Here is a 25,661-nt window from a genome sequence, read left to right as displayed (position 1 = left end):
AATGTCACTCCGAAATTATATTCTTTCCTTTGTGTCTCCAGTAGGGAGGTTTCTTTGCAGAAGTCAGCATTGCCAAATTATACTCCATTGTTGTGCTATAGTATGAGTGTGACATAAAGCACTGAGTTTCTCATTCAACATTATAAAAACAATTTTTTTCCTTTCTGCAGTGGTGTAAATTTGATGATGATGTGGTGTCGAGATGTACAAAAGAAGAGGCAATTGAACACAACTATGGGGGCCATGATGACGACTTATCTGTGCGGCACTGCACGAATGCTTATATGTTAGTTTATATCAGGGAATCCAAACTTAGTAAGTGTGCCAATATCTAAATGATAGGAAAGACATTTCTGTAAAGGAATGTGATCTTGAAAGTGAATTTTACCTAGGATACATTGAAGCCATGATTTGATCTGACACCTGACTTTAAAGGACATGTAAAATCCCCCAAAAAATTTGAATGGCCTCTTTGAACTCATTAAATACCTGGTTGTTTAAAGGTTAATAGTAAGGCTGCAGCATCCACTTAATCACATAGGGTTCCTTCTCCTCTTCTAACCCACCCAGCCCTCTCCCTTGGGAGTTTACGTTGGCTATTGGCTACTGAGCATGCTGAGTTCTTCTCAACTCAGATTACTTAACAGTGAAGAGATAGCTTTGCTGGTTCCATGGTTCTCTACTCTGTCTGCCCCAATGTTTACCCTCCTCTCCTGAGCTCAGCTTAACCATTACAGTGCTCAAACCAAGCAGGACTTTTTATCAATAAGTTGTGCCTGTGTAAGACTGCATTGTTTATTGCATGAACTTTACACTGCACATTACACTGCCAATGTGTCGGAGGGAAAATGGCAGGGCCTGAACTAGGGGTAGGCAGAAGAGGCACGTGCCTAGGGCGCAAAGGCAGATACCTCTTCTGACGCCTTCCCCTAATTCGGACCATTTTGCCCAGACTCCAGAACCGGGGCAGTAGTTCATGCAAGTGCGCTCTCTTTGGTGCATGCGTACCCGCGCTTCTTCAATGCTTGCATTGATCCGAGCATGTGGATCCGAGGATTTGGATTCGGCCGAATCCTTGTGCCTGGCCAATCCGAATTCTAATTTCCATATGTAAATTAGGGGGCGTGTAGGGAAAATCAGGTGACTTTTCGTCACAAAAGAAGAATTTTTTCCACTTTTTCCTTTTCTGCCCCTAATTTGCATATGGAAATTAGGATTCGGTTCAATATTTGGCCGAATCTTTCACCGGGGGTTCCACTATTCCCAAATAGTGGATTTGGTGCATCCCTATTAAAGTATAGTATAGTAACAAATATTCCAGCGCACAGCCCAAACAAATATTGTGATGGTGCTTCAGTCCTCACAGACCTTCTGCTAGTCTGATGTGTAGAAACAAAAAGTTGTGTAATATAGAAGGAACTTACTTAGTATAGTTTTTTTTTTCTTTTGTAGTGCTTTATTGAAATATTTCCCCAATATCCTACTAGTCCTGCCTATCTATTCCAATCCCTGCTGGCTTGTTTCCCTGGCTGTGCAGGTTAGCCTTTGGCTCTCAGTACTTTGCGCTGTAGAATGCCAACCAATCAGCAAGTGTACAAAAGGACAAAAGGGAATGATGGCCTATCTTGGCTTGTGTGAATGTAGAAACCACATGCCCACCACTCATTAGCGAAAACCTATTCATATAGTCATGTAACTTTTTTTATATTGGGTAAAGTTAGCATATCAGTTTAATAAGTAAAAGAAACATTGCCTTTGGTATTTCAAGATTTTAATATTTAGAAGTGGTTAAAAATGTGATATTTTTAATACCATTGTAGGTGAGGTTTTGCAAGCAGTCACAGATAATGATATCCCTCAGCAACTTGTTGAAAGATTACAAGAAGAAAAGAGGATCGAAGCACAGAAAAGAAAAGAGCGACAAGAAGCTCATCTTTATATGCAAGTACAGGTGAGAACACAATATAAGCTGCTGATGTTTTAAAGCTTTCTATATAGTTTTCCCCACCGACTTCATAATGTTAAATTAGTAACACTGTATATTAATATCCATTTTTATTTTGAGTTTTCCATTAAAATGATGAACTCACCAGCTCAAACCTGGCATGCAATTTAGAAAGGACTTTTACAGCAGAATTGACCCACCCTCTGATGGAACTGGCTTGGTTCAACACTTACAAACTTACTGGAGATAGGGAGCAATGTCTGGGGAAATCAGTTCAAATGTACTGTGTGCTGCTGCTGTTATGGGATCCATGTTTGACCCAAACACAATCTGGATGCACAGGCTGCATCCTGAACCTGCAAGTATTAGGTCACCCTGCTTAACACTACGATCAGTCTTTGAGAAGTACTTTTTAAATGAAAGAATTCATAGGCAACCTTTTTTTCCATATAAAACCCATTTAAATACAAAGGGTAACTTCTACCGGAAAGTCTTGAAATGTGAGATCCATTTTCCCTAAAGTCCTATACACCTAAAACCTATAGGTTTTTGGTTGGTTTGTAATTAAATTTTTTGGAATGCTCCGCAGTATATACCGTATGTTTTTAGGAGGTAATTTCACTGCTCTTGGTGGCCCACTCTAAAAGCATGACAATGCATTTTTGATCCTGACCTATAGGTAAAAAAACGGTACTCATATTTCTAATTGTGAACCTATTTCAGATTGTGACTGAGGACCAGTTTTGCGGGCACCAAGGCAACGATATGTATGACGAAGAAAAAGTTAAATACACTGTGTTCAAAGTATTAAAGAACTCAACACTGGCAGAATTTGTTCAGAATCTTTCACAGACCATGGTAAGCTGCAGTATTTTTAGTTTTCATCAGGCTCTTGATTCACACAAAAATTAACAAAAGCCGCTTAATCTCTTTAAAACTGTGCCCTACTGTTGCTCTTGAATAACATGACAAATTATAATTGCAGTATGATAATATTTATATCTTGTTGCTAACAGGGATTTCCACAGGATCAAATTCGGCTATGGCCCATGCAAGCAAGAAGTAATGGAACAAAAAGGCCAGCGATGTTGGATTATGAAGCAGATTGCAGCAAAACTGTAAATATTCACTCTCTCTACAGAGCCTATACTACTTTTCTGGATTTATTTGCAGCATGTAATTAGCGTAGCTTTTTTTAAATGTGAATCTTTTCCCAACATAAATTTTAAAACAAAAAGTTTGATGCACAATGCTGGTCAAGGGCATCTGACAAGTCTGGTCTCGTGATTCTTGCTCCATTATGCTGCATCCACTGAGAGCACTGCAGGACACTTTAAGAGACTAATTAGGCTGTTAAGGATCACTTTATAGTCCATCTACATCTTTTCGTTATGAAAATAATATCAATAAATAGAGCTTGTGTTGTATATTTATTATGTCTACTGTTGAATATTAGTGTTTTTGTTCTCCTAATACACAGTGCAGAACAGAATTTCAAAATACTTAGATTTTGCACTTGATCCCACCTATATACTCTACAATCGTTGTGGAAAGAGGGAACGCTCAATAGCTTCTGACTTTTCTATATGACTACTTATCTATAAACCTAAAACACCGGCACTGATCGGGAAAAGAAAGGACCTTATATACACTATAAGACAAAAATCTTCTAAATACCACTTCTTTAAGACACTACTATTGCTGAAAGGTGTATAAGCACTTCATGAATTGTCAACATGGCACCATATAAGCTGCAACCTTTCCAACAGGTTAATTTTTTTTGCCCTGCTATGAGCAGCTTTAAATCTACAGTGTAACATGAAATTCTCAGTTTGTGGCAAGTCTTTAGGGAAGACCTTTCACACCTTCAGCCTGTGCAGAAAATTAGGTCTGTACAAAATTGGTTTGCTTAGCTGGAAGCACAGAGCCCTGACCCCCAAAATCATGTCATTTCTTCCTGTAGTAATGTATGGGTACTTAATGTAGACACCACAATTAGTTCTTTTATAGCATCTTCATGGTCAAGATTCCCCTGTGTGCCATAGGCCTTAAACAGATTAATTCTGGGTGAAAGTAGTAGGGGTGAAACAGAAAATAATCCATTCGTGCATTATAAAAAAAATATATATATAAATCATTTTTAAAAACTATTTTAACAATGTGTGTGTGTTTTTTTTTTATCTTTTATAGATGATTGAACTTAGTGACAATGAAAATCCTTGGACAATATTTTTGGAAACCGTAGATCCAGAAATGGCTGCTAGTGGGGCAACACTTCCCAAATTTGACAAAGATCGTAAGTGTAGGCTATCCCCAATACATTTTTTTACTATAATGGTGGGAGTAGTTCTGGGGTTCTTTTGTGTCAGTAACACACAATTCATCAGGACTATCATTGCGCTTGGTGCAGATACATACACATGTAGTGTTTAGGTGCAAGTACTTTTAATAAATGGTATTAAACCTGGATTTTGTTGAACCCCTTACTCTATTTTATTTCCTTTACTTCAAATAGGCACAAATTATAAAATTCAACCATCCAATAAATGAAACAAAATTTTGTATTCTTACTGTTCAAAATATGTTTTTAGAAAATGACAGACTGACATGAAATGATTTCTTAAAGAAATGTTTGATTTCCATCTATTGGGCCGATTTTCTTATACTGTATGGTAACCGAAAAGGTGTCCCTTTTTGCAGATTATATACGTATATACCTATGTGACTCTCTTTCCACCCTTCTGACCACAGTCCAGAACTTTGGGAAGTATTCTGGGCCTAGAGTAAATTGGTGAAAAATCACAACTCTACACCGTTGATTCTAATCCCCCAGCACTACCACCCCTGGGCCTAAGCCTAAAGTGGACCAACTCATTCAAATACCTGGGTGTCCATATACACACAGACCCACACTATCTAGACCCAATCATTGACTTTCTTTCTTTGTCGTCTTAGGGGGACACAGGGACCGATTGGGTCAAGCTCCAGGAGGCAGGACACTTGAATAATTAAGGGGCATGCCCTACTTGGCTTAACCCCTGCACACTTTGCTCAACATTCAGTTTTTCAAGTGTCCTGCTACCAGGAGGATGGACTTCCCTAGTGGGAAATGTTTCTAAGGTCAGCTTCGCTGAGACCCGGGGTGACAACTGGAGCAGGGCTGCCTGCATCCTCACGGTTAACCCCATCATGGATTTCACCATCATCAATTGCTAGCCAGAACGGCTATAACGACCACCCAGACAGTGCCTGCTTCCATTGGGTCGGCAGAAGGTCTGGCCGCAGTGAATGCACAGTAAGTGATTCGGTTACTACAATGGCCATTATGCTATTGTTGCTCCGTCTATCACAGGGGCCTCTGAGTCCCTCTCTCCTCCCCTCCCTCCTCCGCTCTCATATGCCTTCCTCTCATCGACCCTCCTCTACTGCCTCACTTGCCAGGTTAACTAGGGGAGGGTATCTCTCTCTATCCTCTGGTTATGACTCCATTCCCAGCATAACCGGAGGGGTGCCGACCAGGAGGCTCCTTGCATGGCGCAGCTTAGGAGGAGGGCTAGGGAGTACTGGCACCGCATTGTTTTGGCGCCCGGCGCCATTTTGGTGTCCGCAGTGGAACGCAAATGTGTTCCAGTGGCCATTTTGTTCCATTCACTATGCAGAACACACTGCGAGGAATGGATACACACTTTAGGGGTGCTGGCAAAGTGCAGGAAGGTGGAAGTAGAACCCGAGTACCTGTCTCTATATCTGCTAAGCACCGGATACCTGCTGTCACAGTAGCTGGTACTTGTCTCAACCCAGAACACTGTCTCGCCACTCAGGTGGACGAAGATAGGCCAGTGGGGCTATTCACTAGGGGGGGGGGAGAGCACCAACCACAGCACAGGTGACCTGTTTTGCCTGTACAAAATGTCAAACAAAAATTGCAGCTTCAGGGGACAACCCCGTTCCAACTGGGGCACAAGAAGAGAACACTGAGTCAGGAACTCCCCCACACCAGCCAGGGTCCAGCCGGACACAAGATCTGACTGCCCCTCTCTGGGCAGTTCAGATTTCACAATCCCTAGCATCTCTACAAGGGCTTCCAGCCATTGCGGATAATTTAGGAAAGGCCTTGGCTAAGTTTAGTCATAGGCCAAGCGCAAACGCGCTGATGACTCCAAGGGTGATGCCCTAGCATATGCATCCACATACAAGTTGTCTGTAGAACAGCTGTCTTTCCAGTCAGAAGGCAAGATTACACCCTCAGACGTGTCCTCGGGGGAGGAAGAAGAGAATCAAGACGGTTACAGAGACCGTGATTCCCAACATGATGTTGATAAAATCATTAAAGAGGTGATCGAAGTACTCAATTTTTCCAAAAGTACCAAAACAAGCTGAAACATCAATGCTATTCAAGAGACAGCATAAATCCACAATAGCTTTTCCATCGCTTGAGCAGTTGAAGGATATGATACAGGACGAATGGAACAATCCAGAACGAAAACTTCAAGCTACAAGGAAGTTCTCAAAGTCCTACCCCTTTTCCAAAGAACTAGTGCCGGTAACTGACTCGGCTGCCTTTAAAGATCCATCAGACAGGCAGCTAGAAGGGTTCCTAAGAGCAATTTACTCGTCCTCTGGCATCAGCCTGGGTGTCCAGAGCTATTCGAGCATGGGCGGAATCGCTAGTCAAGGACATCCAAGAAGGAGAACCCAGAACTGATCTATTGTCTTCTGCACAAACAATTGCAGCCTATCTCAGTGACACTACCCTTGATTCCTCATAGATCACAGCCTGAACATCAGCCCTGTCCATAGCAGCGAGCAGGACATTATGGTTTAAAAACTGGTCACTGACCTGAGTTCCAAGAAATCACTAACTTCGCTGCCCTTCAAGGGCCAACGGTTGTTTGGAGAGGAACTTGAGAAAAAAATTTCACAAGCAACAGGAGGATAAAGCACTTTTCTCCCTCAGGCGAAGAGCAGATCCACAGGAACAGCTACGTAAGAACAGTCCACCACAACGTTCACACTTTTGGAGCAAAACCAATGATAAGGGCCGTACTCCATGGAAGACCAACAAAACCTTCAACAAGCCCACAGGAGATGAGTCTACCTCAGCATGATGGGACATTCCTTCCGGAATCGCTAGAGCAAATAGGGGGCAAGCTACTAAGATTCCAGGAGGTGTGGATCCATCACTCTTCAGATGCATGGGTCAACGAAATAGTCACAGAAGGCTATCACCTCACCCCCCAGAAAATTCTTCATGTCCAGGGTTCCGTCTCATCCCAGAAAGGCACAAGCCTTCCTACAGTGCATTTCCAAAATGGAACACACTGGGGTAATTGTACCAGTACCACAGCCGGAGAGATTCTCTGGGTTTTACTCCAATCTATTCATAGTACCGAAGGAGGACGGTCCTTCAAGGAGAAGGAAAGTTCCAAGACAGTTTATTGCCAACAGATAAGCCACAAAAGTGTGAGCTAAAACGCTATATTTATTCTACAGAATGCTTTACCATACATGAGTAAACAGCTCTAGATGCTGTCTCTGTTTGTTTAGGATAGAAGCTGCCATGTAAGCTTGGTGTGACATCACTTCCTGCCTGAGTCTCTCCCTGCTCACTTACAGCTCTGAGCTCAGATTACAGCAGGGATGGGAGGAGGGAGGGGGAGAGGAGCAAACTGAGCATGCTCAAGCCCTGCCCTGGAGGTTTATGCTGAAAACAGGAAGTCTGATACAGAAGCCCATGTGTACACAATAAAAGGAAAGAAATGCTGTGTTTCTTTTGACAGAGGACTCAGAGCAGCATTACTTTGAGGGTTTACTGGTGTATTTATATAGACCTTTCTGATAAAGCTTACTTAATTTTAGCCTTTCCTTCTCCTTTCAGGACGGTGTTAGATCTCAAACAACTGAACAAGTTTATTCGGTCCATTCATTTCAAGATGGAAATGGTCAGTGATACGAGGAATGGAGCAAGGACAGCTCATGATGTTGTTAGACATCAAGGATGCATACCTCCATGTACCAATTTGGGCCCCTCACCAAAAGTATCTACGATTCGCATTTGCGAACCAACACCTTCAATTTGTGGCACTTCCGTTTGGACTTTCCTCAGCACCAAGGGTGTTCACCAAGCTCATGGCAGTAATGGCAACAACCTTACAGCTACAAGGAATATCGGTGACACCATACCTGGACAACCTTCTCCTGAAGCCAGATCAGAAGAGAAAGCCAAGGAGGACCTAATCAAGACAACTCGAATTTTGCAGAGCTTAGGCTGGACCATCAGTTGGTCAAAGTCCAACTTACAGCCCAGCTACCAGATGATATTCATAGGCCTGGAATTCAACACGATGACACAGTTGGTATGTTTTCCACAAGAAAAACAATACAAGATCAGAAACCAAGTACAGTCACTGCTCTCCCACCAGAGGCCAACAGTCCACATGGCGATGAAGGTGCTGGGGCTGATGGTGTCGACCATCGAGGCGGTACCATTTGCACAGATTCACCTACGAGCCTTACAGGAAAACATACTCTCATCTTGGAAAGGAGGTCCCTTGTCTCAAGTGATAAGTCTCTCTCAGGCGACAAAGGAGAGTCTCCAGTGGTGGTTGATCACGTACAGTTTGACCACGGGCCAATCCTGGGCAACTCCAAATTGGAATGTCACCTCCACCGACGCCAGCCTAAAAGGCTGGGGGGCCATATGGAACAACCTATCTGCACAAGGTCAATGGTCTCTCGAGGAATCCAAACTATCCATTAACATCCTAGAGCTGAGGGTCGTAAAGCTAGCGCTAATCCAATGGTCACACCGTCTGCACCAAAAACCAGTTTGCATCCAAAGCGACAACGTCACCACAGTGGCTTACATAAATCGTCATGGAGGAACATGCAGCAAAGCAGCACTGAAGGAAGCACAAGTAAGATTGGGATGGGCAGAGACCAACCAAGTTCGATTGTCGGCCATTCACATCCCGGGAGTGTCCAACACAAAAGCCAATTTCCCGAATCGGGTACATTCGGGCAAATGGGAACTTCATCCGGAGGCATTCATGATGCTAACTAGCGGCAGGGTTAGACACCATGACACAACCTTGGTCATTCAACCTTGCAGACATCTTCCCCCCTCTTCCGATGCTACCTCGAGTCCTCAAGAAAATCAGGCAATCCGACATCACCGTAATCGTGATAGCTCCCTATTGGCCTCGAAGAACATGGTTCTCCGATCTGCAAGAACTGTCGATAGAACAACCGATCCGACTACAATGCAGACCAGACCTGCTCAGCCAGGGCCCAGTAACCCACCACAACCCCGGACTGTTCGCTTTGACGGGATGGCTGTTGAGGCATCCATCTGGAAAAGAAAAGGGATAGCAGAAGAAGTTATTTCAACAATGCTAAAGGCACATAAACCCACTTCTTCCAAGTCTTATCACAGAGTGTGGCATTCCTATTTCAAATGGTGTGAAGAGCTCGATCTGACCTTCTAGAACTCAACATTCCTAGAGTACTATCTATCTTGCAGAGGGGCCTACAACTATACCTAAAACTCAATTCCCTGAAGGTACAGGTATCGGCATTGCCAATTCTGTTCCAACACCGACTTGCAACAGATGACACCATATGGACCTTTCTGCAAGGAGTGGCACATGTAAATCCTCCATTTCATCCGCCTATTGCAGGTTGGGATCTCAATCTGGGGCTAGAGGCCTTACTCGATCCACCATTCGAACCAATGAGATCAATTTCTGACACCTGGCTCACTTACAAGACTACAGGTATATTTTTAGTGATACGCTCGTCTACCAGAAGGGTGTCTGAACTGAGTGCTCTATCCTGTGAACCGTCCTTCTTGGTATTCCACAAGGACAAGGCAGTTTTACGAGAAAATGGGATTTTTTTTATACTCACCTTTAAATCCATTTCTCTGTAGCCGAAAGGGGGGACACAGGGCTTCCCGCCCTAGGATGAGCCGTTGACCAGATGGTCGTGTCCAGGATAGTCCCTGGCTTTTATTCTGTCATAGTTATTAATTCAGTTATAATGTTCAGTTACATATATGGTTTAATTTGGGACAAACTGAATGTTGAGCACAGTGTGCGGGGTTAAGCCAAGTAGGGCTCGCCCCTTAATTAATTATTCAAGTGTCCTGCCTCCTGGAAGATGGAGCTTAACCCCATCGGTCCCCCTGTCCCACTTTCGACTACAGAGAAATAGATTTAACGGTGAGTATCAAAAAATCCCATTTTCAGGTACCCTTAAACACTGGGCTAATCTCCCACTGACGCTATGGTGGTGAGTAAAAAATGATCTACTTACCTAAACTTCTGCACATTTTCAATAACATTCCATTCACCATTCCCCGTTCTTTTTTTAGGAAACGTAACAATATTTATGCTTCCATTTTTTTGGGCAAAGAAGACCCCACATATTTCCTGGGAAAGCCCAATATTACAAAAGGGGGACTGGCCTTTCCACACTTTTATCTATATTACCTGGCCTCCCAGATCTACTACTTGCAATGATGTTTCTCCTCCAACCACTACAATCCCAAAATGATTCTCCAAGCCTTCATCCGCCACTGAATTGAGGGCCTTGGGACCTACCCCTACAGGCATCCTTCTGACATGGTGACTCTACCAAGCACTCTCGCCACCCCACACAAGGCATGGTCAATGGCGCTAAAACTTCTGGGTCACCCGGTACCTCATCTGTCGCCCAACCTTCCCCTGTGGGGCAACTTACTACTCCCTCACTTACATGACCTTCCTGATTTTGGGTAGTGGACACACCTAGGCCTAAAAAGGCTGTCTGACCTAGTTCCAATCAAGCAGTTTCTTACACTCCATGAACTACAGGAGCGGTTTTCGGTCAACAAATCCAACTCTTTAGATACTTCCAACTCAGACACGCCTTTCAGGCACAGTTCCAAAAACTGTATGATGTGTATATGGCGGTAAAATTGCCATGAATTTATGTCACTGGTTCCTTTGGACAGATGGCTATGTCTTTCAAAGGGCTACTGTGGCCCACTGACCTTCTATTGGATGGCCTTGTTTTGGGCATAAGCCCTGTCTATTGGGGCGGTTGTGTTACTATGCACTCTAAAGTGTTTCCTAAATTAACATCTTTTACAATGTTTGGTGTGTTTTATCATGTTATTATTTTTTTGTTCTTTAAATAAATGCATGTTTTTATTACAGATGATGTGATGCTGTTCCTCAAAATGTATGATCCTAAAAGTAGAAGCTTGAATTACTGTGGTCATATCTACACACCAATTTCCTGTAAAATACGTAAGTCCATTGTTTTGAGGGGGTACTCGTGTAACTTGATTTATCATTGCTATCGTTTTGGATAACAATAAAAATTTGGAACAATAAAAATGTATGTACAATGTTTTTATTGTTTAAAATGACAGTAGGCTTTTTTTTTTTCTCCTGCACGACAGGTGACTTACTGCCAGTTATGTGTGAGAGAGCAGGATTTCCGCAAGGAACTAACCTTATCCTCTATGAGGTAATGTTACATGTTCTGCTTCTATTTCTTACATGGGAATCAAGGCAAAACACAGTTAAAGTTCTTTACAAGAAGTGTTGTGACACCAAAGAAGAAGTTTGTTTTAAATAGCATTTACTTTCCTAGGAACACTGCCCATACATTAGCATCAACGTATATCTGCAATAAGATAACCATTAAATAATTTTTATTTAAATTTTTATTTAAAAAAGTTTTCACTAAAACTAAATGCTTTTTATGTTTTAGGAAGTAAAACCGAATTTAACCGAAAGAATTCAAGATTATGATGTTTCTCTTGATAAAGCACTTGATGAGCTTATGGATGGTGATATTATAGTATTTCAAAAGTAAGTCTCTTTAAATATCTATTTAATAAAGTACATTCATTGCTTCCTGCTTATTCTAATAACCTCATACTTCACTGGTAACACAAAAATAGCATTGTAAACTGCTCTGTGTTTAAAACTTCTTCTGCTTCTTCTTCTGCTTTACTAAGTTATACTTCACTAAAATGTGCTTTATTGTTTGGGACCAAGATATGGTTGCACTTAACTATTGGCAAGAAATACCTTTCACTTGTTTGTAATCCTGCCAGTAAACTAACATTAATAGTAATGGGCTAATAATACAAGAGGGGGTTGCAGTGTTCTGATTTTCACTACAAGTAGCATTGATCAAAACTGCCTTGTTTGCTGTTATGGCTTGAATCTAACTTTAAGTACAGTGCACAGGATTCCCGGTATGATACCTATAGACCATTTAAAGAGTGTTTAAAGGAGTAGTAATAAAGATTTATATACACAGGCCCTTTACCCCCGTCTCAAGCCTTAAGCTTGGCACAAGTGCAGTAGTGGCCGGTGGTTTACCCATTAGTAATAATTCAGTTCCTCCATTCTGCTCAAAAGCCAATATTTGAAACTCTAAATACTTGTTTGTTAAGAAGCTAGTTAACACTCCTAACTTGTTTTTTTAAACTTATAGGTATATATATTTTATTATTAAATAAGGGTAAATAAAAACTGCAGCTAATTAAATGTTTTTATACCTTGTGCTTTGCCATTTATTTGTTGTGCAGGGATGACCCAGAAAATGACAGCAGTGAATTGCCAACAGCAAAGGAATACTTTAGAGACCTTTACCATCGCGTCGATGTCATTTTCTGTGACAAAACTATTCCCAATGACCCAGGATTTGTTGTAACATTATCAAATAGAATGAACTACTCACATGTATGTCAAGAGCAAACTTTTTTTATTCTATATTTATGAAATAGACTAAAATGTACTGGTTCAATCTGTGCAGGGTTTTTTTTGGCATATGATGGTCATAAGCAGATCATACTACCTGAAAACATGAAAAACATCAACATCTTGGCAGCATGACATTTCCTACTCGTGTACACACAAATGCACAAAAGGAACATTGTCTCTACACAAACCATATAAAAGAAGATTGCAAGAGTAGGTTTTATATTTTAAACTGGGGTTGACATTAGAAATAGTTTAACAATGTAACTGCGTTTTCATATTCAGATTGGGCAATTTCCAGCAAATTTACTTACTTTACTTTGGATAAATAACCCCTAATTTTGTATGCAATAATGTATACTATATGGTGCTCATTTTACTTTTGGCTGTAAATTAATATTGTCTTTAATAATATCCCCTTTATTGGAGCGCCCCATAGATGTTCACTGGTCCCTGTTTCAAATGAGGGGTGGGAGTGTCCTAATGGTCCCTGCCAGAAGTACAGTAGGAGGGAGACAGACAATCACAGCCCTGCAGTCACACAAGCACAGACAGGCTTCAGTTCCCTATCTGGTCAGCCTAGCTGCTGATTGGTTCCTGTCCTACAGTGTTATGAGTGTCACCAGCTCCCCTGCACAGCCTGGGAAAGGAGGCAGCAGGAAGTGGAACAGATGGGTGGGACTAGTAGGGTTTTTACAGAAATATTCAATGAATCAGCCTAAAACACTACTACTTTTTAAAGCTCATTCCTTCTATATCTAAATGAGTAAAATGCACTGGTACATACTTGTTCTTTTACATAAAATGTCTCCTTTATAGAATGAAGGTTGGAAAAGTAGCTTCATACACTGTAAATTTACACTTATCTTATAAGTAAATCATAAACCCACCACCACTGCCTCATCATGACATGCTTGCTTTTAGGGAGAGAACCAAAAAAATTGATCTAGATTGTCTGGGCCTGAAAAGCTGGCAGGAAAGAATTATACAACATGATATACAACAAGGAAATAAGAATGGAGAGTAGATGAAACATATAATAAAGGGTAAAGATGAGAAGAAAAAAGGAAATGGTTTTGAAAAGGTATAGAAAAGGAGAGAGCATACAACAAAGAAAAATAGACCAGAATAGGAAATGAACATGTGACCATAACTGTAATTCTAAAGCGGAGTTATGTGTTTACAATTTACTTGCTTTCTAATATAAGGTATATATACTCTTTAAAATAATTCCTCCTTGATCCTAACCTTTTTCACGATACTTTAGATGTTGCTCTATAAATTGCAAAGTATTCTCTGTAAGATCTATATTGGTGATACATTCCCTTATGTACAGCCTTTTACTTTGATGTGTACAATAATCTAACCCGTACTTTTTATATAGGTTGCAAAAACCGTTGCACAGAGACTTAACACTGACCCAATGCTTCTACAGTTCTTCAAATCCCAAGGGTAAGAAGCAAGTGCAAATTAAATCTAAATGAACACACTTCACTCTGCTATCAAGTATAGAACTACATGCTACATGCATTTTAAACTTTTGATCTTCTTCTGCCATAATGTTTGCGTTCTTCCAAGTTTATTGTGCAGCACTGAGAAATATGTTAGCGTTTGTATAAATAGCCAGAGTTTCGCAGAAAGGGGGTTTTTTTTTCTCTCTCATTGCTCATTAATGCCAAATTTTTTTAGACTGAAAGATGCCTGAAAATTGTACCATGGGCCATAGGCATAAACATTTATCTTTCTGTTAACAGTTGATTGATTGCAGCTTTATTTTGAGGAAAGCTGATTCCTAAAGTATAACTAGAATTTTTGACAATGTTATTCATTACTTCTGTTTTCTGTCAAAGAAATAGAAACTAACATATTTACCAAGTAAACTAATCGTTTCTTTCATAAGATTTTCACACTATAATGCACATTCCACTATATCACACAATAATGCACATAAAAACTAAGAAAGTATCCATTTAATTACTAATGCGGTCTCAATACAATTTGACACTAGCCTGTCAAATAAATAAATATATATATATAGATATATATATATATATATATATATATATTTATATTTATTAAAGGCATGGCCAAATGTAAGTGGCAAAAAATGAATGTGGTTGGGAGTGACACAACAATCTAATTTATATTGTGTACAGTAAGAGGCTTCATTTCATCTCTCCTAAGCAAAAATAAAAAATTAAAGTTGACTGTCCAGTTATGCCACACTTCATACTGAACTTCCACACATTTCTAGTTACAGAGATGGCCCTGGAAACCCCCTTAGACATAACTATGAAGGTACATTAAGAGATCTTCTGCAATTCTTTAAACCTCGGCAACCAAAGAAATTGTATTATCAGCAGGTAGGTTGTGCCTAAACTAATGGATGTGGTTTCCTTTACTACTAGTATTAACCTTTAATTTTTGATGCTCATTTGTGTGTTCTCTTGATTTTTTTTCCTCCCCCCTACAGCTTAAAATGAAAATCACAGACTTTGAAAACAGGAGAAGCTTCAAGTGTGTTTGGCTAAATAGTCAGTTTAGGGAAGAGGTAAGTGATTGCAAAATTATGCAAATATGACTGTCTGTAGTGTGAAAGAAAAGTATTTGCACTTTGGTGCTATCACCAAAAAGGTCTTTGCCAAAACAGTGCACTAAGAAGGCAAGTGACATTTAGGGGTTATTAACTAAGCCTCAAATTTTTCTGGTTGGACTTTTTGGGGCTAAACTCAGAATTTTTTGGTAAAAAAAAAAATAATAATTTTTGTGACAATTTTCATACACCGATTCTGCAAAAAGAACAAATCCGCAAACCTGCCATCTTAGACCTGTCGAGGTCATGTATAAGTCAATGGGAGATGTCCCTATCCCAATTTGAAGATATCGTGGTCCATGGTGGCTTTAGCCCAATAATCTGATAAATTTGGGTGATTTGTGTTGGGGGAAGTCTGAAAAATTGTACGATTAGGGTTTTCGCTGGATTTTATGTTTTTTTCCCTATCAGATTTGAGTTATTTTATCAATAAATAAAGCAAAATTGGTTATGGCAGTTTGGTCGAGCTTTTTGAATTTAAATTGTGAGATAAATTTGGATTTTTAGTAAATAACCTCCTTAATATATGAGAGTTTACAGCTCTTTGAGTTTACCGAATTTGATCTATGCTTGTCTGCACATTATACAGCACTAAAGTAGTAGTACACAGTTCTTTATACATCATACAATACTTAATTTTAAGTTGAACAGCCTCTTAAGACTCTTATCAGTCTGCTTTTATTATGTATTTTGACATCTAAAAATGTTTGTTAGAATTATGTTAGACCAACTTCATAATTTTTTTCTGTGGGATTTTAAGATGGGTAAAATTACTTTTATTGTCAACACATCATAAAGATGCTTTCTAAAAGTGAGTAATTTAGTAATATACTAAAATAAACCCGAATAATGGAATTGCAAGCTTCTTTGAGTGAAGGAAAAAATTGATTTGACAAGAATAGATTGTATTTTTTTAATGTGCAATTCTTTGAACTATACTTTTATGACTAATCTTTAGGAAGTAACACTATATCCAGACAAGCACGGTTGTGTACGAGATCTTTTAGAAGAATGTAAAAGAGCCGTGGAACTATCTGAGAAAGGATCGGGTAAATTAAGGTAATTGTTTTCAAAATTTTTATGTTTCAAAGATGGCTCCTTCTGCCTCAGGCTCCATCAAATAAATTCACAAGATTCACTAACAGAACATGAAATGGATCCACGCTTTAAAGGGCAAGTGTGGATCAATGAGCTGGAACACACTGGCATGGAAGATTACATCAGTGGAAACAACGTGGCAACCACTTTCCTTGACCTGATCAGTAATGTTACAGACAAGGGATTGCATTTTAAAAATTCTAGGAAAGTCGAGTACCAGTAGCATACCTACTGCTATGTGTTTTCCAATTTGTGTTTAGCTAAACCTTTTTTAACACACATGTGCTTTTACTTCAAGTACATATTGTAATCTTTCATTATAGGCTGCTAGAAATTGTAAGTTACAAAATAATTGGGGTTCACCAGGAAGACGAGCTGTTAGAATGTTTATCACCTGCAACAAGTCGGACATTTCGAATAGAGGTGAGAACACCAATTTTTTTTTATGTTCGTATTTGCTTATTTGTGAATATTCATGTGTAAAACATGCAGAAACTGTCTTTTGCATTCTTTTTTTCCAGTCATTCATTTTAGCAAATAGTACCTAAAATAGGTTCTATGTTAATAAACTTAATTTTTTCATAAAGCACTGCATAATTGTTTTGTTTGTATTCTTACGAGGGATGCACCGAATCCAGCATTCGGTTTGGGAATCGGCCAGGATTCGGTCTTTTTCAGCAGGATTCAGATTTGGCCGAATCCTTCTGCCAGGCCGAACCGAATCGGAATTTGCATATGCAAATTAGTGGTAGGGAGGGAAATAGCATGACTTTTTGTCACAAAACAAGGAAGTAAAAAATGTTTTCTCCTTCCCACCTCTAATTTGCACATGCAAATTCGGATTTGGTTTGGTATGCGGCCAAATCTTTCGAGAACAATTCGAAGTCGGCCTTATCCAAAATAGTGGATTCAGTGCATCCATAATCTTTACTACCGTCCTCTGTAATCAGGAGTTTGTTTAAAAGAGATCTTAATCCTCAGCCTTTCTCTCGGACTTACAGATAATTTGATTTACTTCTCTTCCCACATTTGCACCAAAGAACCAGGAAGGTGCAAAATAAAAGCACTTTAAATGACAGCCCTTGTCTTGTTTATTGGGCAATAGCAGAAATCTCATTAAAACAGTAATTAGAAAGGCAAAAGACATATTCATTGAACTCACAGTGAACAATTCAGCCCCTTTAGGGTCTGGCCACACTAGCAGATTCGGTAAGATTAGTCGCCCCAGCGACAAATCTCTTCTTCGAGGCGACATTCTTCCTGAACTGCCTTCCCCCTGCCCTCCAATGGCTAAAATGAAAATTGCCTGCGGCAATGCACACACGTCGCTTAATTTTCCGATGTCCCCCGAAGTTTCCTCGTGAGGCAACTTCGGGCGACTTCTGAAAACGAAGTGCCGCGTGTGCATTGCCGCAGGCAATTTTCATTTTAGCCGGCGGCTACTTTCCCCTAATCTTTTTGTGTGGCCAGACCCTAAAAGTGCAATTCTTTATTATAATGAACAGGACTATAGCTGAACATTTGCCTGTTTAACCTGAGACATTATTTTGTTTGCTGAGCTAATCTGTGAGATTGAAGCTACTTAGTTTTTGATTTTTGCAAGGTATAGTACCAGCATACAGGGTCCTCCCTACTCCACTGACTGTTTTGTTAGGATGGGGCTTATCTGAGCACAGGTTGTCTGATTATCAACCCCCAAACCAATAAGATCTTCAGTATCCCTGGTTGCCCCGTTTAGCTAAAGAAATCACAGAATTTTTTATAATTAAAACAAAAGGCAAAATGTATGTTAAGAGCAAGTCCTATACATTAAACTCATGTTGAAAAAGGGGGGGGGGGGGTTGGTATGCTACCACTTTATGGGTGAAGTATGGTGTTATTTTTTGCTTATTACAGAGATTTGTGTCAGGAAGCTGCCAAACCGAGGGGTGCTGCTAGTCGTGTGTAAATAACTGTTTTCATTTTAAGTGCTTCATTTTAGCAAGGTTGAAGGCAGATAGGTGTGTGTATGTATAAACTGCTCCTTATATGAAAGGATCATTTTCAATCTTGGTTAACGTTTAACGGCTGTGTTGTATTTCAATGGCAGGAAATTCCTCTGGATCAGGTAGAGATAGATAAAGAAAATGAAATGTTGATCACAGTGGCACATTTTCACAAAGAGGTGTTTGGCACATTTGGAATCCCATTTTTGCTAAGGATACAACAGGTGAGTTTGTAGTTTCAGCACTTCTGCCTGATATGTGCTCTTGGGCTTATTAATGGAGGAATCTTTTGATATCCCTGCCATGCAGAAGCCTCTTGTTTATATACTGAAGGACAATTCTTTCTATAGAAAGCTATTTCCTTTTTTAAATGCAAACAATAAAAACGTCTATATAAATATTAAAATACTGTTCTATACATAGTTTCCTCTTTTATAGTAAAGTGAAGTAAAGGGCATAACTTTTGCACAACTTTCTTCTCTGTATAGTTGCATAAACGACAGACCATGGTGGTTGCTTCTCTGCCCTTTGAAAAACACCAAAGTATATTCCCTTTGTGCCATGGGCCTTGTACTTTAAGAGTTATGGAAACCTCAAAGGGATACTGTCAGGGGATTTTTCTTTTTTTTTTTCAAAACGCATCAGTTAATATTGCTGCTCCAGAAGAATTCTGCACTGAAATTCATTTCTCAAAAAGCAAACAGATATTTTTATATTTAATTTTGAAATCTGACATGGGGCTAGACATATTGTCAGTTTCCCAGTTGCCCCCAGTCATGTAACTTGTGCGCTAATAAACTTCAGTCACTCTTTACTACTGTACTGCAAGTAGGAATATCACCTCTCCCTCCCCCCCCAACAGCCTACCAACAGAACAATGGGACTGTAACCAGATAGCAGCTCCCTGACACAATATAACAGCTGCCTGGTAGATATAATAGCACTCAGTAGTAAAATCCAGGTCCCACTGTGACACATTGTTACATTGAGTAGGAGAAACAACAGCCTGCCAGAAAGCAGTTCCATCCTAAAGTGCTGGCTCTTTCTGAAAGCACATGACCAGGCAAAATGACCTGAGATGGCTGCCTACACACTAATATTACAACTAAAAAAAATACTCTTGCTGGTTCAGGAATGAAATTTAATATGGTAGAGTGAATTAAAAACGACATCATAAAAATCATGACAGAATCCCTTTAAGAATCTTAAACTTGTATATTGTTATAGCATTCTTATCCAACTGTACCACATAGTTTTTATAGTCCAAAACACCTTTTATCACAAAGAACAGTAGTTTTTCTTTAGAAGAGCCCTGCCTGTCCGTACTTTTATTCGTTCTTTTTTATTCAATTCAACTAATTTTACAAACGCCTACTGCTAGGAGATCAGGTCCATATGCACAACACAGGTCTGCATGGACCTGTACAGGTAAGGGATCTGTTATCTGGAAACCCCTTACCCAGAAAGCTCTGAATTATGGAAAAACCATCTCCCATAGACTCCATTTTATCCAAATAATGCAAACATTTTTTCCTCTGTAAAAATAAAACAGGATCTTGTACTTGATCCAAACAAAGATATAATTAATCCTTATTGGAGGCCAAACCTATTGGGTTTATTTAATATTTACATGATTCTCTAGCAGACTTAAGGTATGAAGATCCAAATTACGGAAAGATCTGTTATCCGGAAAACCCCAGGTCCTGAGATTTCTGGATGACAGGTCCCATACCTGTACAATGTTTCCCCGTCCTTTTAATTGTTAATTTTCCTGCACCCTAGAGGTCGTTTATAAGCCTTTTAATTCCATTAACAGAAATAGCACTTCTTAGTGTCCCTACCATCCTTTCTAATCCTTTACCTCTAACAGCATTTTTTTCATTATCTTCTTTAAGAGTGAACCCTTCAGAGAGGTAATGAAGCGGATTCAAACTATGCTGGATATTCAAGAAAAGGAGTTTGAAAAGGTACAGTAAGAATTGTGGAATAAAGCCATTGTGATCAGTTACACCAATTCAGTTTCCCATGTGTTGAATTTTAGCTTTAAAAAAAATCAGTTTGGTAATTTTCCTACATGATCATTTTCTTCAATTTTCATATCACACATATGTTCACATAGAGTTCACACCATCACATTTCTGTTCTTAGCTGAGAATATATTTTTGATGTTAAATGTGGTTAGATAGTGACTTTCATCCCTACCCTGGGGGTTCAACCATTGCTTGGTTTCATTGATTTTCAATTGCCCTAGCCCAGAGTGCTTTCCGTTAAAGGAGGACTAAACCTTAACTAACGAAGTACCTAGAAATGTTGTATATAATGTTTTGAGTTCTGTACCAGCCCAAGGCAACCACAGCCCTTTAGCAGTAAAGATCTGTATCTCCAAATATGCCCCAGTAGCTCCCCATCTTCTTTTCTGCTGATTCACTGCACATGTTCTGTGCTGATGTCACTTACTGAGCTTAGGGACCCACTCACAATATATAGTACACAAAATTGACGGATATATATATGTGTATATGTATTTGTATAACTCAAAAAAAAAAAAACTAGCACTCACAGGTCTTAAAGTGGGGAAAAAAGGGGTTTTATTCAAACAGAAAAAAACAAACATTTCGGCTAGGTCCCTAGCCGAAACGTTAGTTTTTTACAGCTTGTCAAATAATAAGAATTACAGCTTGTTAAATAATAAGTAGGTGAAGACGCTCTTATTAGTGTGTATTTAAAACTTCTAGAATTAAATGTGCACACCATTAAATTTCATTCTTAATTTAGTTCAAGTTTGCCATTGTAATGATGGGTCGGCACCAATACATAAATGAAGAGGACTACGAAGTGAGTCTAAAGGACTTTGAACCCCAGCCTGGTAAGTACAAGCAGTTTATTTCTAATTTTATTATTGGGAATTATCTCTTTAAAAAATGTTTTGCTATTATGCAGAGTTGTGTAATATGCTGAGGATATTGTATAAGGGCTTTAGTTGCTTTTTAGTTTACTATTGCTTCTAGCCTAACGCCGTACAGAGGTTTAGATTTGATGAGCCAACATCCAACCCATGCCTTTACTTTTAGTGTTAATGGTAAACACATTGGTGCTCTTATCAACACTGGACAGATTTGTACCTGGACATTGAACGTTACAGCTAATAATATGTTAGCTTTCTTTGTTCTACCTACAGCTGGCTAAAAATGAATCCCTTTTTGGTTTTACTGGGTTACTGCCCGAGGGTAACACAATAGAAGAACAGCAATACACCCATGTCTTCCCAAAAAAAGTAGGCTCATGCTTGGCAGTGGAGGGGTCGGTACCTTCCTCGCTGATTCCAACAGAACATAAACTGACACATGGGGGAAGATGCATGAACGGTGAAACCCTTTCAAGTTTGGTTAAATATATATTCTGTTCCCTGTTGTCTCTGGTTGATGTTAATGCAGCTGGCTGGATAATTCTTGGGGAATCCACCACTACCAGTATCTGCAGTATAAAGCCTATTTTATGGGAAAGAAAAGCAGCTGTTAGCGTGCATGGGCATTTTGATCACCATGTTCCTATTTTTATTAACTCAATTTTTAGAGAGGATAAAGGTTGATGGTTATACAGGCCTGTTACTACATTACAATCGGACTTATGTTATAGTTCTACTGAGATCTCGCTAAACACCAGTCTTAATCTAGGTCTAGGTGAGCTTTAAAGTAGTTCCCCAAAAACCCATAATAAAAAATAATAAATTGAAGCAATATTCTTTTTTTTTTTGCAGTGGTTTTAAGGATATTTAAATAAATCTACTGTCAAAAGCCTTATCTTACTGCTCTACTTCCTGCTTTTCAGCTCTCTTGGTTAATGCGGACTGGTTAACCTGGTTAACAGGAAGTAACCAATCAGAGACTTGGGGGGGGGGGTCACATGGGTCATATCTGAGGATCAATTGCAAACTCACTCGTGGCTCCCCTTCAAGTCGCTGACTAACTCAGAGTTATAGAGCTGCAAAGCAGGAAGTAGTGTTCTGGCTATTATGTTACACATCCAGTCACTCCAGCCTTTATACATTACATTTTTGGCTAACTAACTATATTAGAAACACTTTTTATTTTGCACAGCCTATCTATTTACAGTTTTTATTTTCCCACTGAACTGTTCCTTTAAACACATTGGAATGCTGCTTAGAATATTTCCTTTTTATTAATCGAAAAAAAGTTTGGTCCTCAGCCCTCCCTCCTCAGCACTCATAACAAAAGCCCTGGCTCCTCAGCTATCAGCCTGGCTTACGAGCTGAGGAGGAAGAGCTGAAGTCTCAGGAGGGCTTTTGTAATGAGGACCGTGGAGGGAGGGCTGAGGATTGAGCCACAAGGGGGGAGATTGCAACAGCAAATGTGGGCAGCATGAAGGTGTGACTGCAGTTTCTTTGGGTAAGTGAGTAGAATAAGAGACGAGTCTCATACTTCTTTTTTACAAGAGTGCATGTTCTTCTGATGATGTCCTAAAATGCGTTCCGTAAGTTTGACCCCACAAACCATAACGTATTTGCTACAATTAAAGAACTGAGCCATCTTAATATTTAATCCTGTTGACTTGATGCTGGAGTATAAAACACTGTACTGTACAATTGGTACAGCCATTTTAACTATTTGAGTTTTCCTTTTTTTCCTTAGGTAACATGTCCCATCCCAGGCCTTGGCTAGGGCTTGACCACTTCAATAAGGCCCCAAAGAGAAGCCGCTACACATACCTTGAGAAAGCAATTAAGATTCATAACTGACTCGCCTAACCAAGTTTATCCAAGTCAAGGGACAATTAAGTGTGTGTGTGTGTGTGTGCACCTTTTTAACAACGCTAGAACTTTGGTACACGTGCACTATATTTGAAGTCTACAGCAAGAGGATTTGCTGCTGATGTTAATTTTATTTTGTTGAGGCTGTTCCGTTTGGCTTCTCTGTATCTATCGACTGCCCTTTTTTTGAGGAAAACGAAGGTGTTTTTATAAAGCTTGAATGCCAATAAGATATTTTACGGTAACCCAAAAGCGAGACGTATTGACAGGAGAAGGCGGTATGAGTTTAGCTGAACAAATTAATTCGGAACAACTGCTCCGCGGAAGATTTTGTAGGATATGTAAAATAGCAGGCTGCCGGCCAATCCTGGTGTTATCATTCCACCATCATTGCAGCAAGTAACTTATGTTTACACTCAAGACAGGTTTCCTCCCTTTCAAGATAATCGTGTGCATTTGTAAATGCAATCCACACTTCAATAAATAGCAATCTATACTTCATTGTGTACATTGTTGCCACTTTTTTTGCAAATTGACAAGTACTACCACACAATATCTTCATACTGTCTCTCTACTTTGCTTCACCAACTTCCCAGAAGTTCTCCGTAAAACATACAGCGCTGCCTGGTGGCAAATTAGAGAGACAAAATAGCATTGGCATAGCATATATAAATATATACAGAGGTTTGTGTGCAGATCTATATTTTCAGTGCTAGTTCAAAACACCATTAACAGCGTTAGAGCACAGAGGGGCATGTAGTGTTTAGTGTAAGGATATGTTTGTACAAAGACTACAGGCCTGATTCAAAAATGTATATTTAATAAATGGACATGTACAAATTAACACACGGAGGTTCATGTTGTTCGGTGAGTCTGCAAGTCTTTCACTGATGTTGATATTCATTGTATGTAGTTATCTCATCGCCTTCCCCTCCTTCAAGCTTTTTATTCTAATTTTTGCCGTAAACACCTCGCTCACCCCCTTGCGTCAGAAAATTTATTTTGAATTTAAAGGCAGCCGTGTGACCAGTTTGAGTGCAGTAAATAGATTACAGCCATTCAACCCAAATTGAGATCCCCCTCCGGTTTATTATTTTATTTTTCCTGTAGCAGCAGTGTACGACTCTACCTGTATATTGCCTTTTTGCTGGAAAATGTTGTCTGTTGAATAAAATTTTCTATAAAATTGTCAGTGTGATATAAAAAAAAAATGAGTGACATGCAGAATTAAGGAAGATTTATATCCGTGCCCACAAGGAATAATGACTTAAAATAATTCATTTTAGGTTGTAATGAATTAGTTTTTTGCAGATTTTCTTTCAATGCTGTTCATAATAAAAACATTTTGTTTTCTTTCTTTTTTTTTTTTTTTTTTTAAGTCACGTAACGGGAATGCCGGTATTTAAGTATCTCCAAATACGCTTCTAAATATGCCTAGACAGTTTTGAGCTGCTGTTATATGATAGAACTGAAACCGAGCATTTGCTGATAGGTTTATTTAAATATAAGACATTGTATAATCTTCATCTTAACCAGCTATCCACTGGGAGTGAGCAGTTTCACATCTAAAGAAAAGTAATCGTATACATTAAAGGGAAACTGTCACTGCTACAAACATTGCTTTTCTCTTCTTGTAGGTTTTGTTTTAAAATGTATGAAAATTAAACGGTTGATTATGCTTCCTCATCCTTAAATTTCAAACATGCTTTGATTATTTTTTTTGGAATCTGCCCGTCAAACCAGGTGCAACCTGTCGGAAATGCACAGCATGAGTGTGCTGAAAGAAATGTTAGGTTGAGGAAATTTCCAATTCTTTCATTTCATGGTATGACATTTCTTGGGGGGCAGAAACCAACACAAACTCTTTATTCCAAAATCTTCTTCCTCTGTGCTTAGCATAGGAATATTTGAGGTGTTCAAATGATGTGTTGACCAATTGTTAGCACTAAGTAACTGTGCAGTACATTACATGGAGTCCATTGATATATATATGGCCTCTGAACAGACTAGGATTTACCCGTCTTTGGCAGTAGGCTCTACATAAAATGTTTCCTAAATGATTCCCTGAATCTAGGAGCAAAAGGCTAATAGCCATATACATTGCTAGTGCCACTGGAGCAATAATGGCAGTGGTTATGATAGCGATCATCTAGAAACGTATTTATTTGGAACCATGGGTGTGAGCTGTGCTTTTCATGAGGGTGTCGTATATAAAATTAGATGAGAATAAAAACAAATATGAGTATGCAGGAGTGTTGGGGGAAATTAAAGCAGATACATAGGGAAAGCAAAGGATTATAGAGCTCCGGAAGAACAAATTCGATTTTTTATACTAGGAGAAAGCCTTAAGTATTTATGGGGAGGTGGCTGGTTTACATGTGGATGAGATGGGGGGGGGGGGTGAATCAGTTATCATGGAGAGGTAAGGGTTTGGTACATGGGCATAGGAAGAGAGATGGATTTGTAGTAATCTTGAGAAATCAATGCAATGCCCTTGGCTGGGATACAG

The 25,661-nt window shown here is 39.5% G+C and overlaps 1 protein-coding gene across 4 annotated transcripts in view; it reads left to right on the top strand.

Moving 5' to 3' along the window:
• usp7.L (ubiquitin specific peptidase 7 (herpes virus-associated) L homeolog) overlaps window positions 1-24,509 on the top strand; it is a 70,106-nt gene extending 45,597 nt beyond the window's left edge. For 2 of the 4 annotated variants that reach the window (XM_018236289.2, XM_018236287.2), the window contains 18 exons: window positions 171-315; window positions 1,821-1,951; window positions 2,669-2,803; window positions 2,962-3,063; window positions 4,136-4,247; window positions 11,146-11,238; window positions 11,394-11,461; window positions 11,708-11,808; window positions 12,537-12,690; window positions 14,093-14,160; window positions 14,963-15,071; window positions 15,182-15,259; window positions 16,260-16,360; window positions 16,723-16,822; window positions 18,489-18,608; window positions 20,280-20,351; window positions 21,160-21,250; window positions 23,034-24,509. In XM_018236289.2, the coding sequence (XP_018091778.1) occupies window positions 171-315; window positions 1,821-1,951; window positions 2,669-2,803; window positions 2,962-3,063; window positions 4,136-4,247; window positions 11,146-11,238; window positions 11,394-11,461; window positions 11,708-11,808; window positions 12,537-12,690; window positions 14,093-14,160; window positions 14,963-15,071; window positions 15,182-15,259; window positions 16,260-16,360; window positions 16,723-16,822; window positions 18,489-18,608; window positions 20,280-20,351; window positions 21,160-21,250; window positions 23,034-23,140 (1,887 nt within the window). In that variant the 3' untranslated portion in view covers window positions 23,141-24,509. The remainder of the gene's footprint in view (window positions 1-170; window positions 316-1,820; window positions 1,952-2,668; window positions 2,804-2,961; window positions 3,064-4,135; window positions 4,248-11,145; window positions 11,239-11,393; window positions 11,462-11,707; window positions 11,809-12,536; window positions 12,691-14,092; window positions 14,161-14,962; window positions 15,072-15,181; window positions 15,260-16,259; window positions 16,361-16,722; window positions 16,823-18,488; window positions 18,609-20,279; window positions 20,352-21,159; window positions 21,251-23,033) is intronic. The other 2 variants (XM_018236290.2, XM_018236288.2) reach the window with 1 other exon arrangement.
• Window positions 24,510-25,661: the final 1,152 nt, after the last annotated feature.

This window comes from Xenopus laevis, chromosome 9_10L (genome assembly GCF_017654675.1).
Source record: "Xenopus laevis strain J_2021 chromosome 9_10L, Xenopus_laevis_v10.1, whole genome shotgun sequence".
Lineage (NCBI taxonomy): Eukaryota > Metazoa > Chordata > Amphibia > Anura > Pipidae > Xenopus > Xenopus laevis.
The sequence above is the reverse complement of the archived record's forward strand: the minus strand, read 5'-3'. Positions and strand labels throughout refer to the sequence as shown.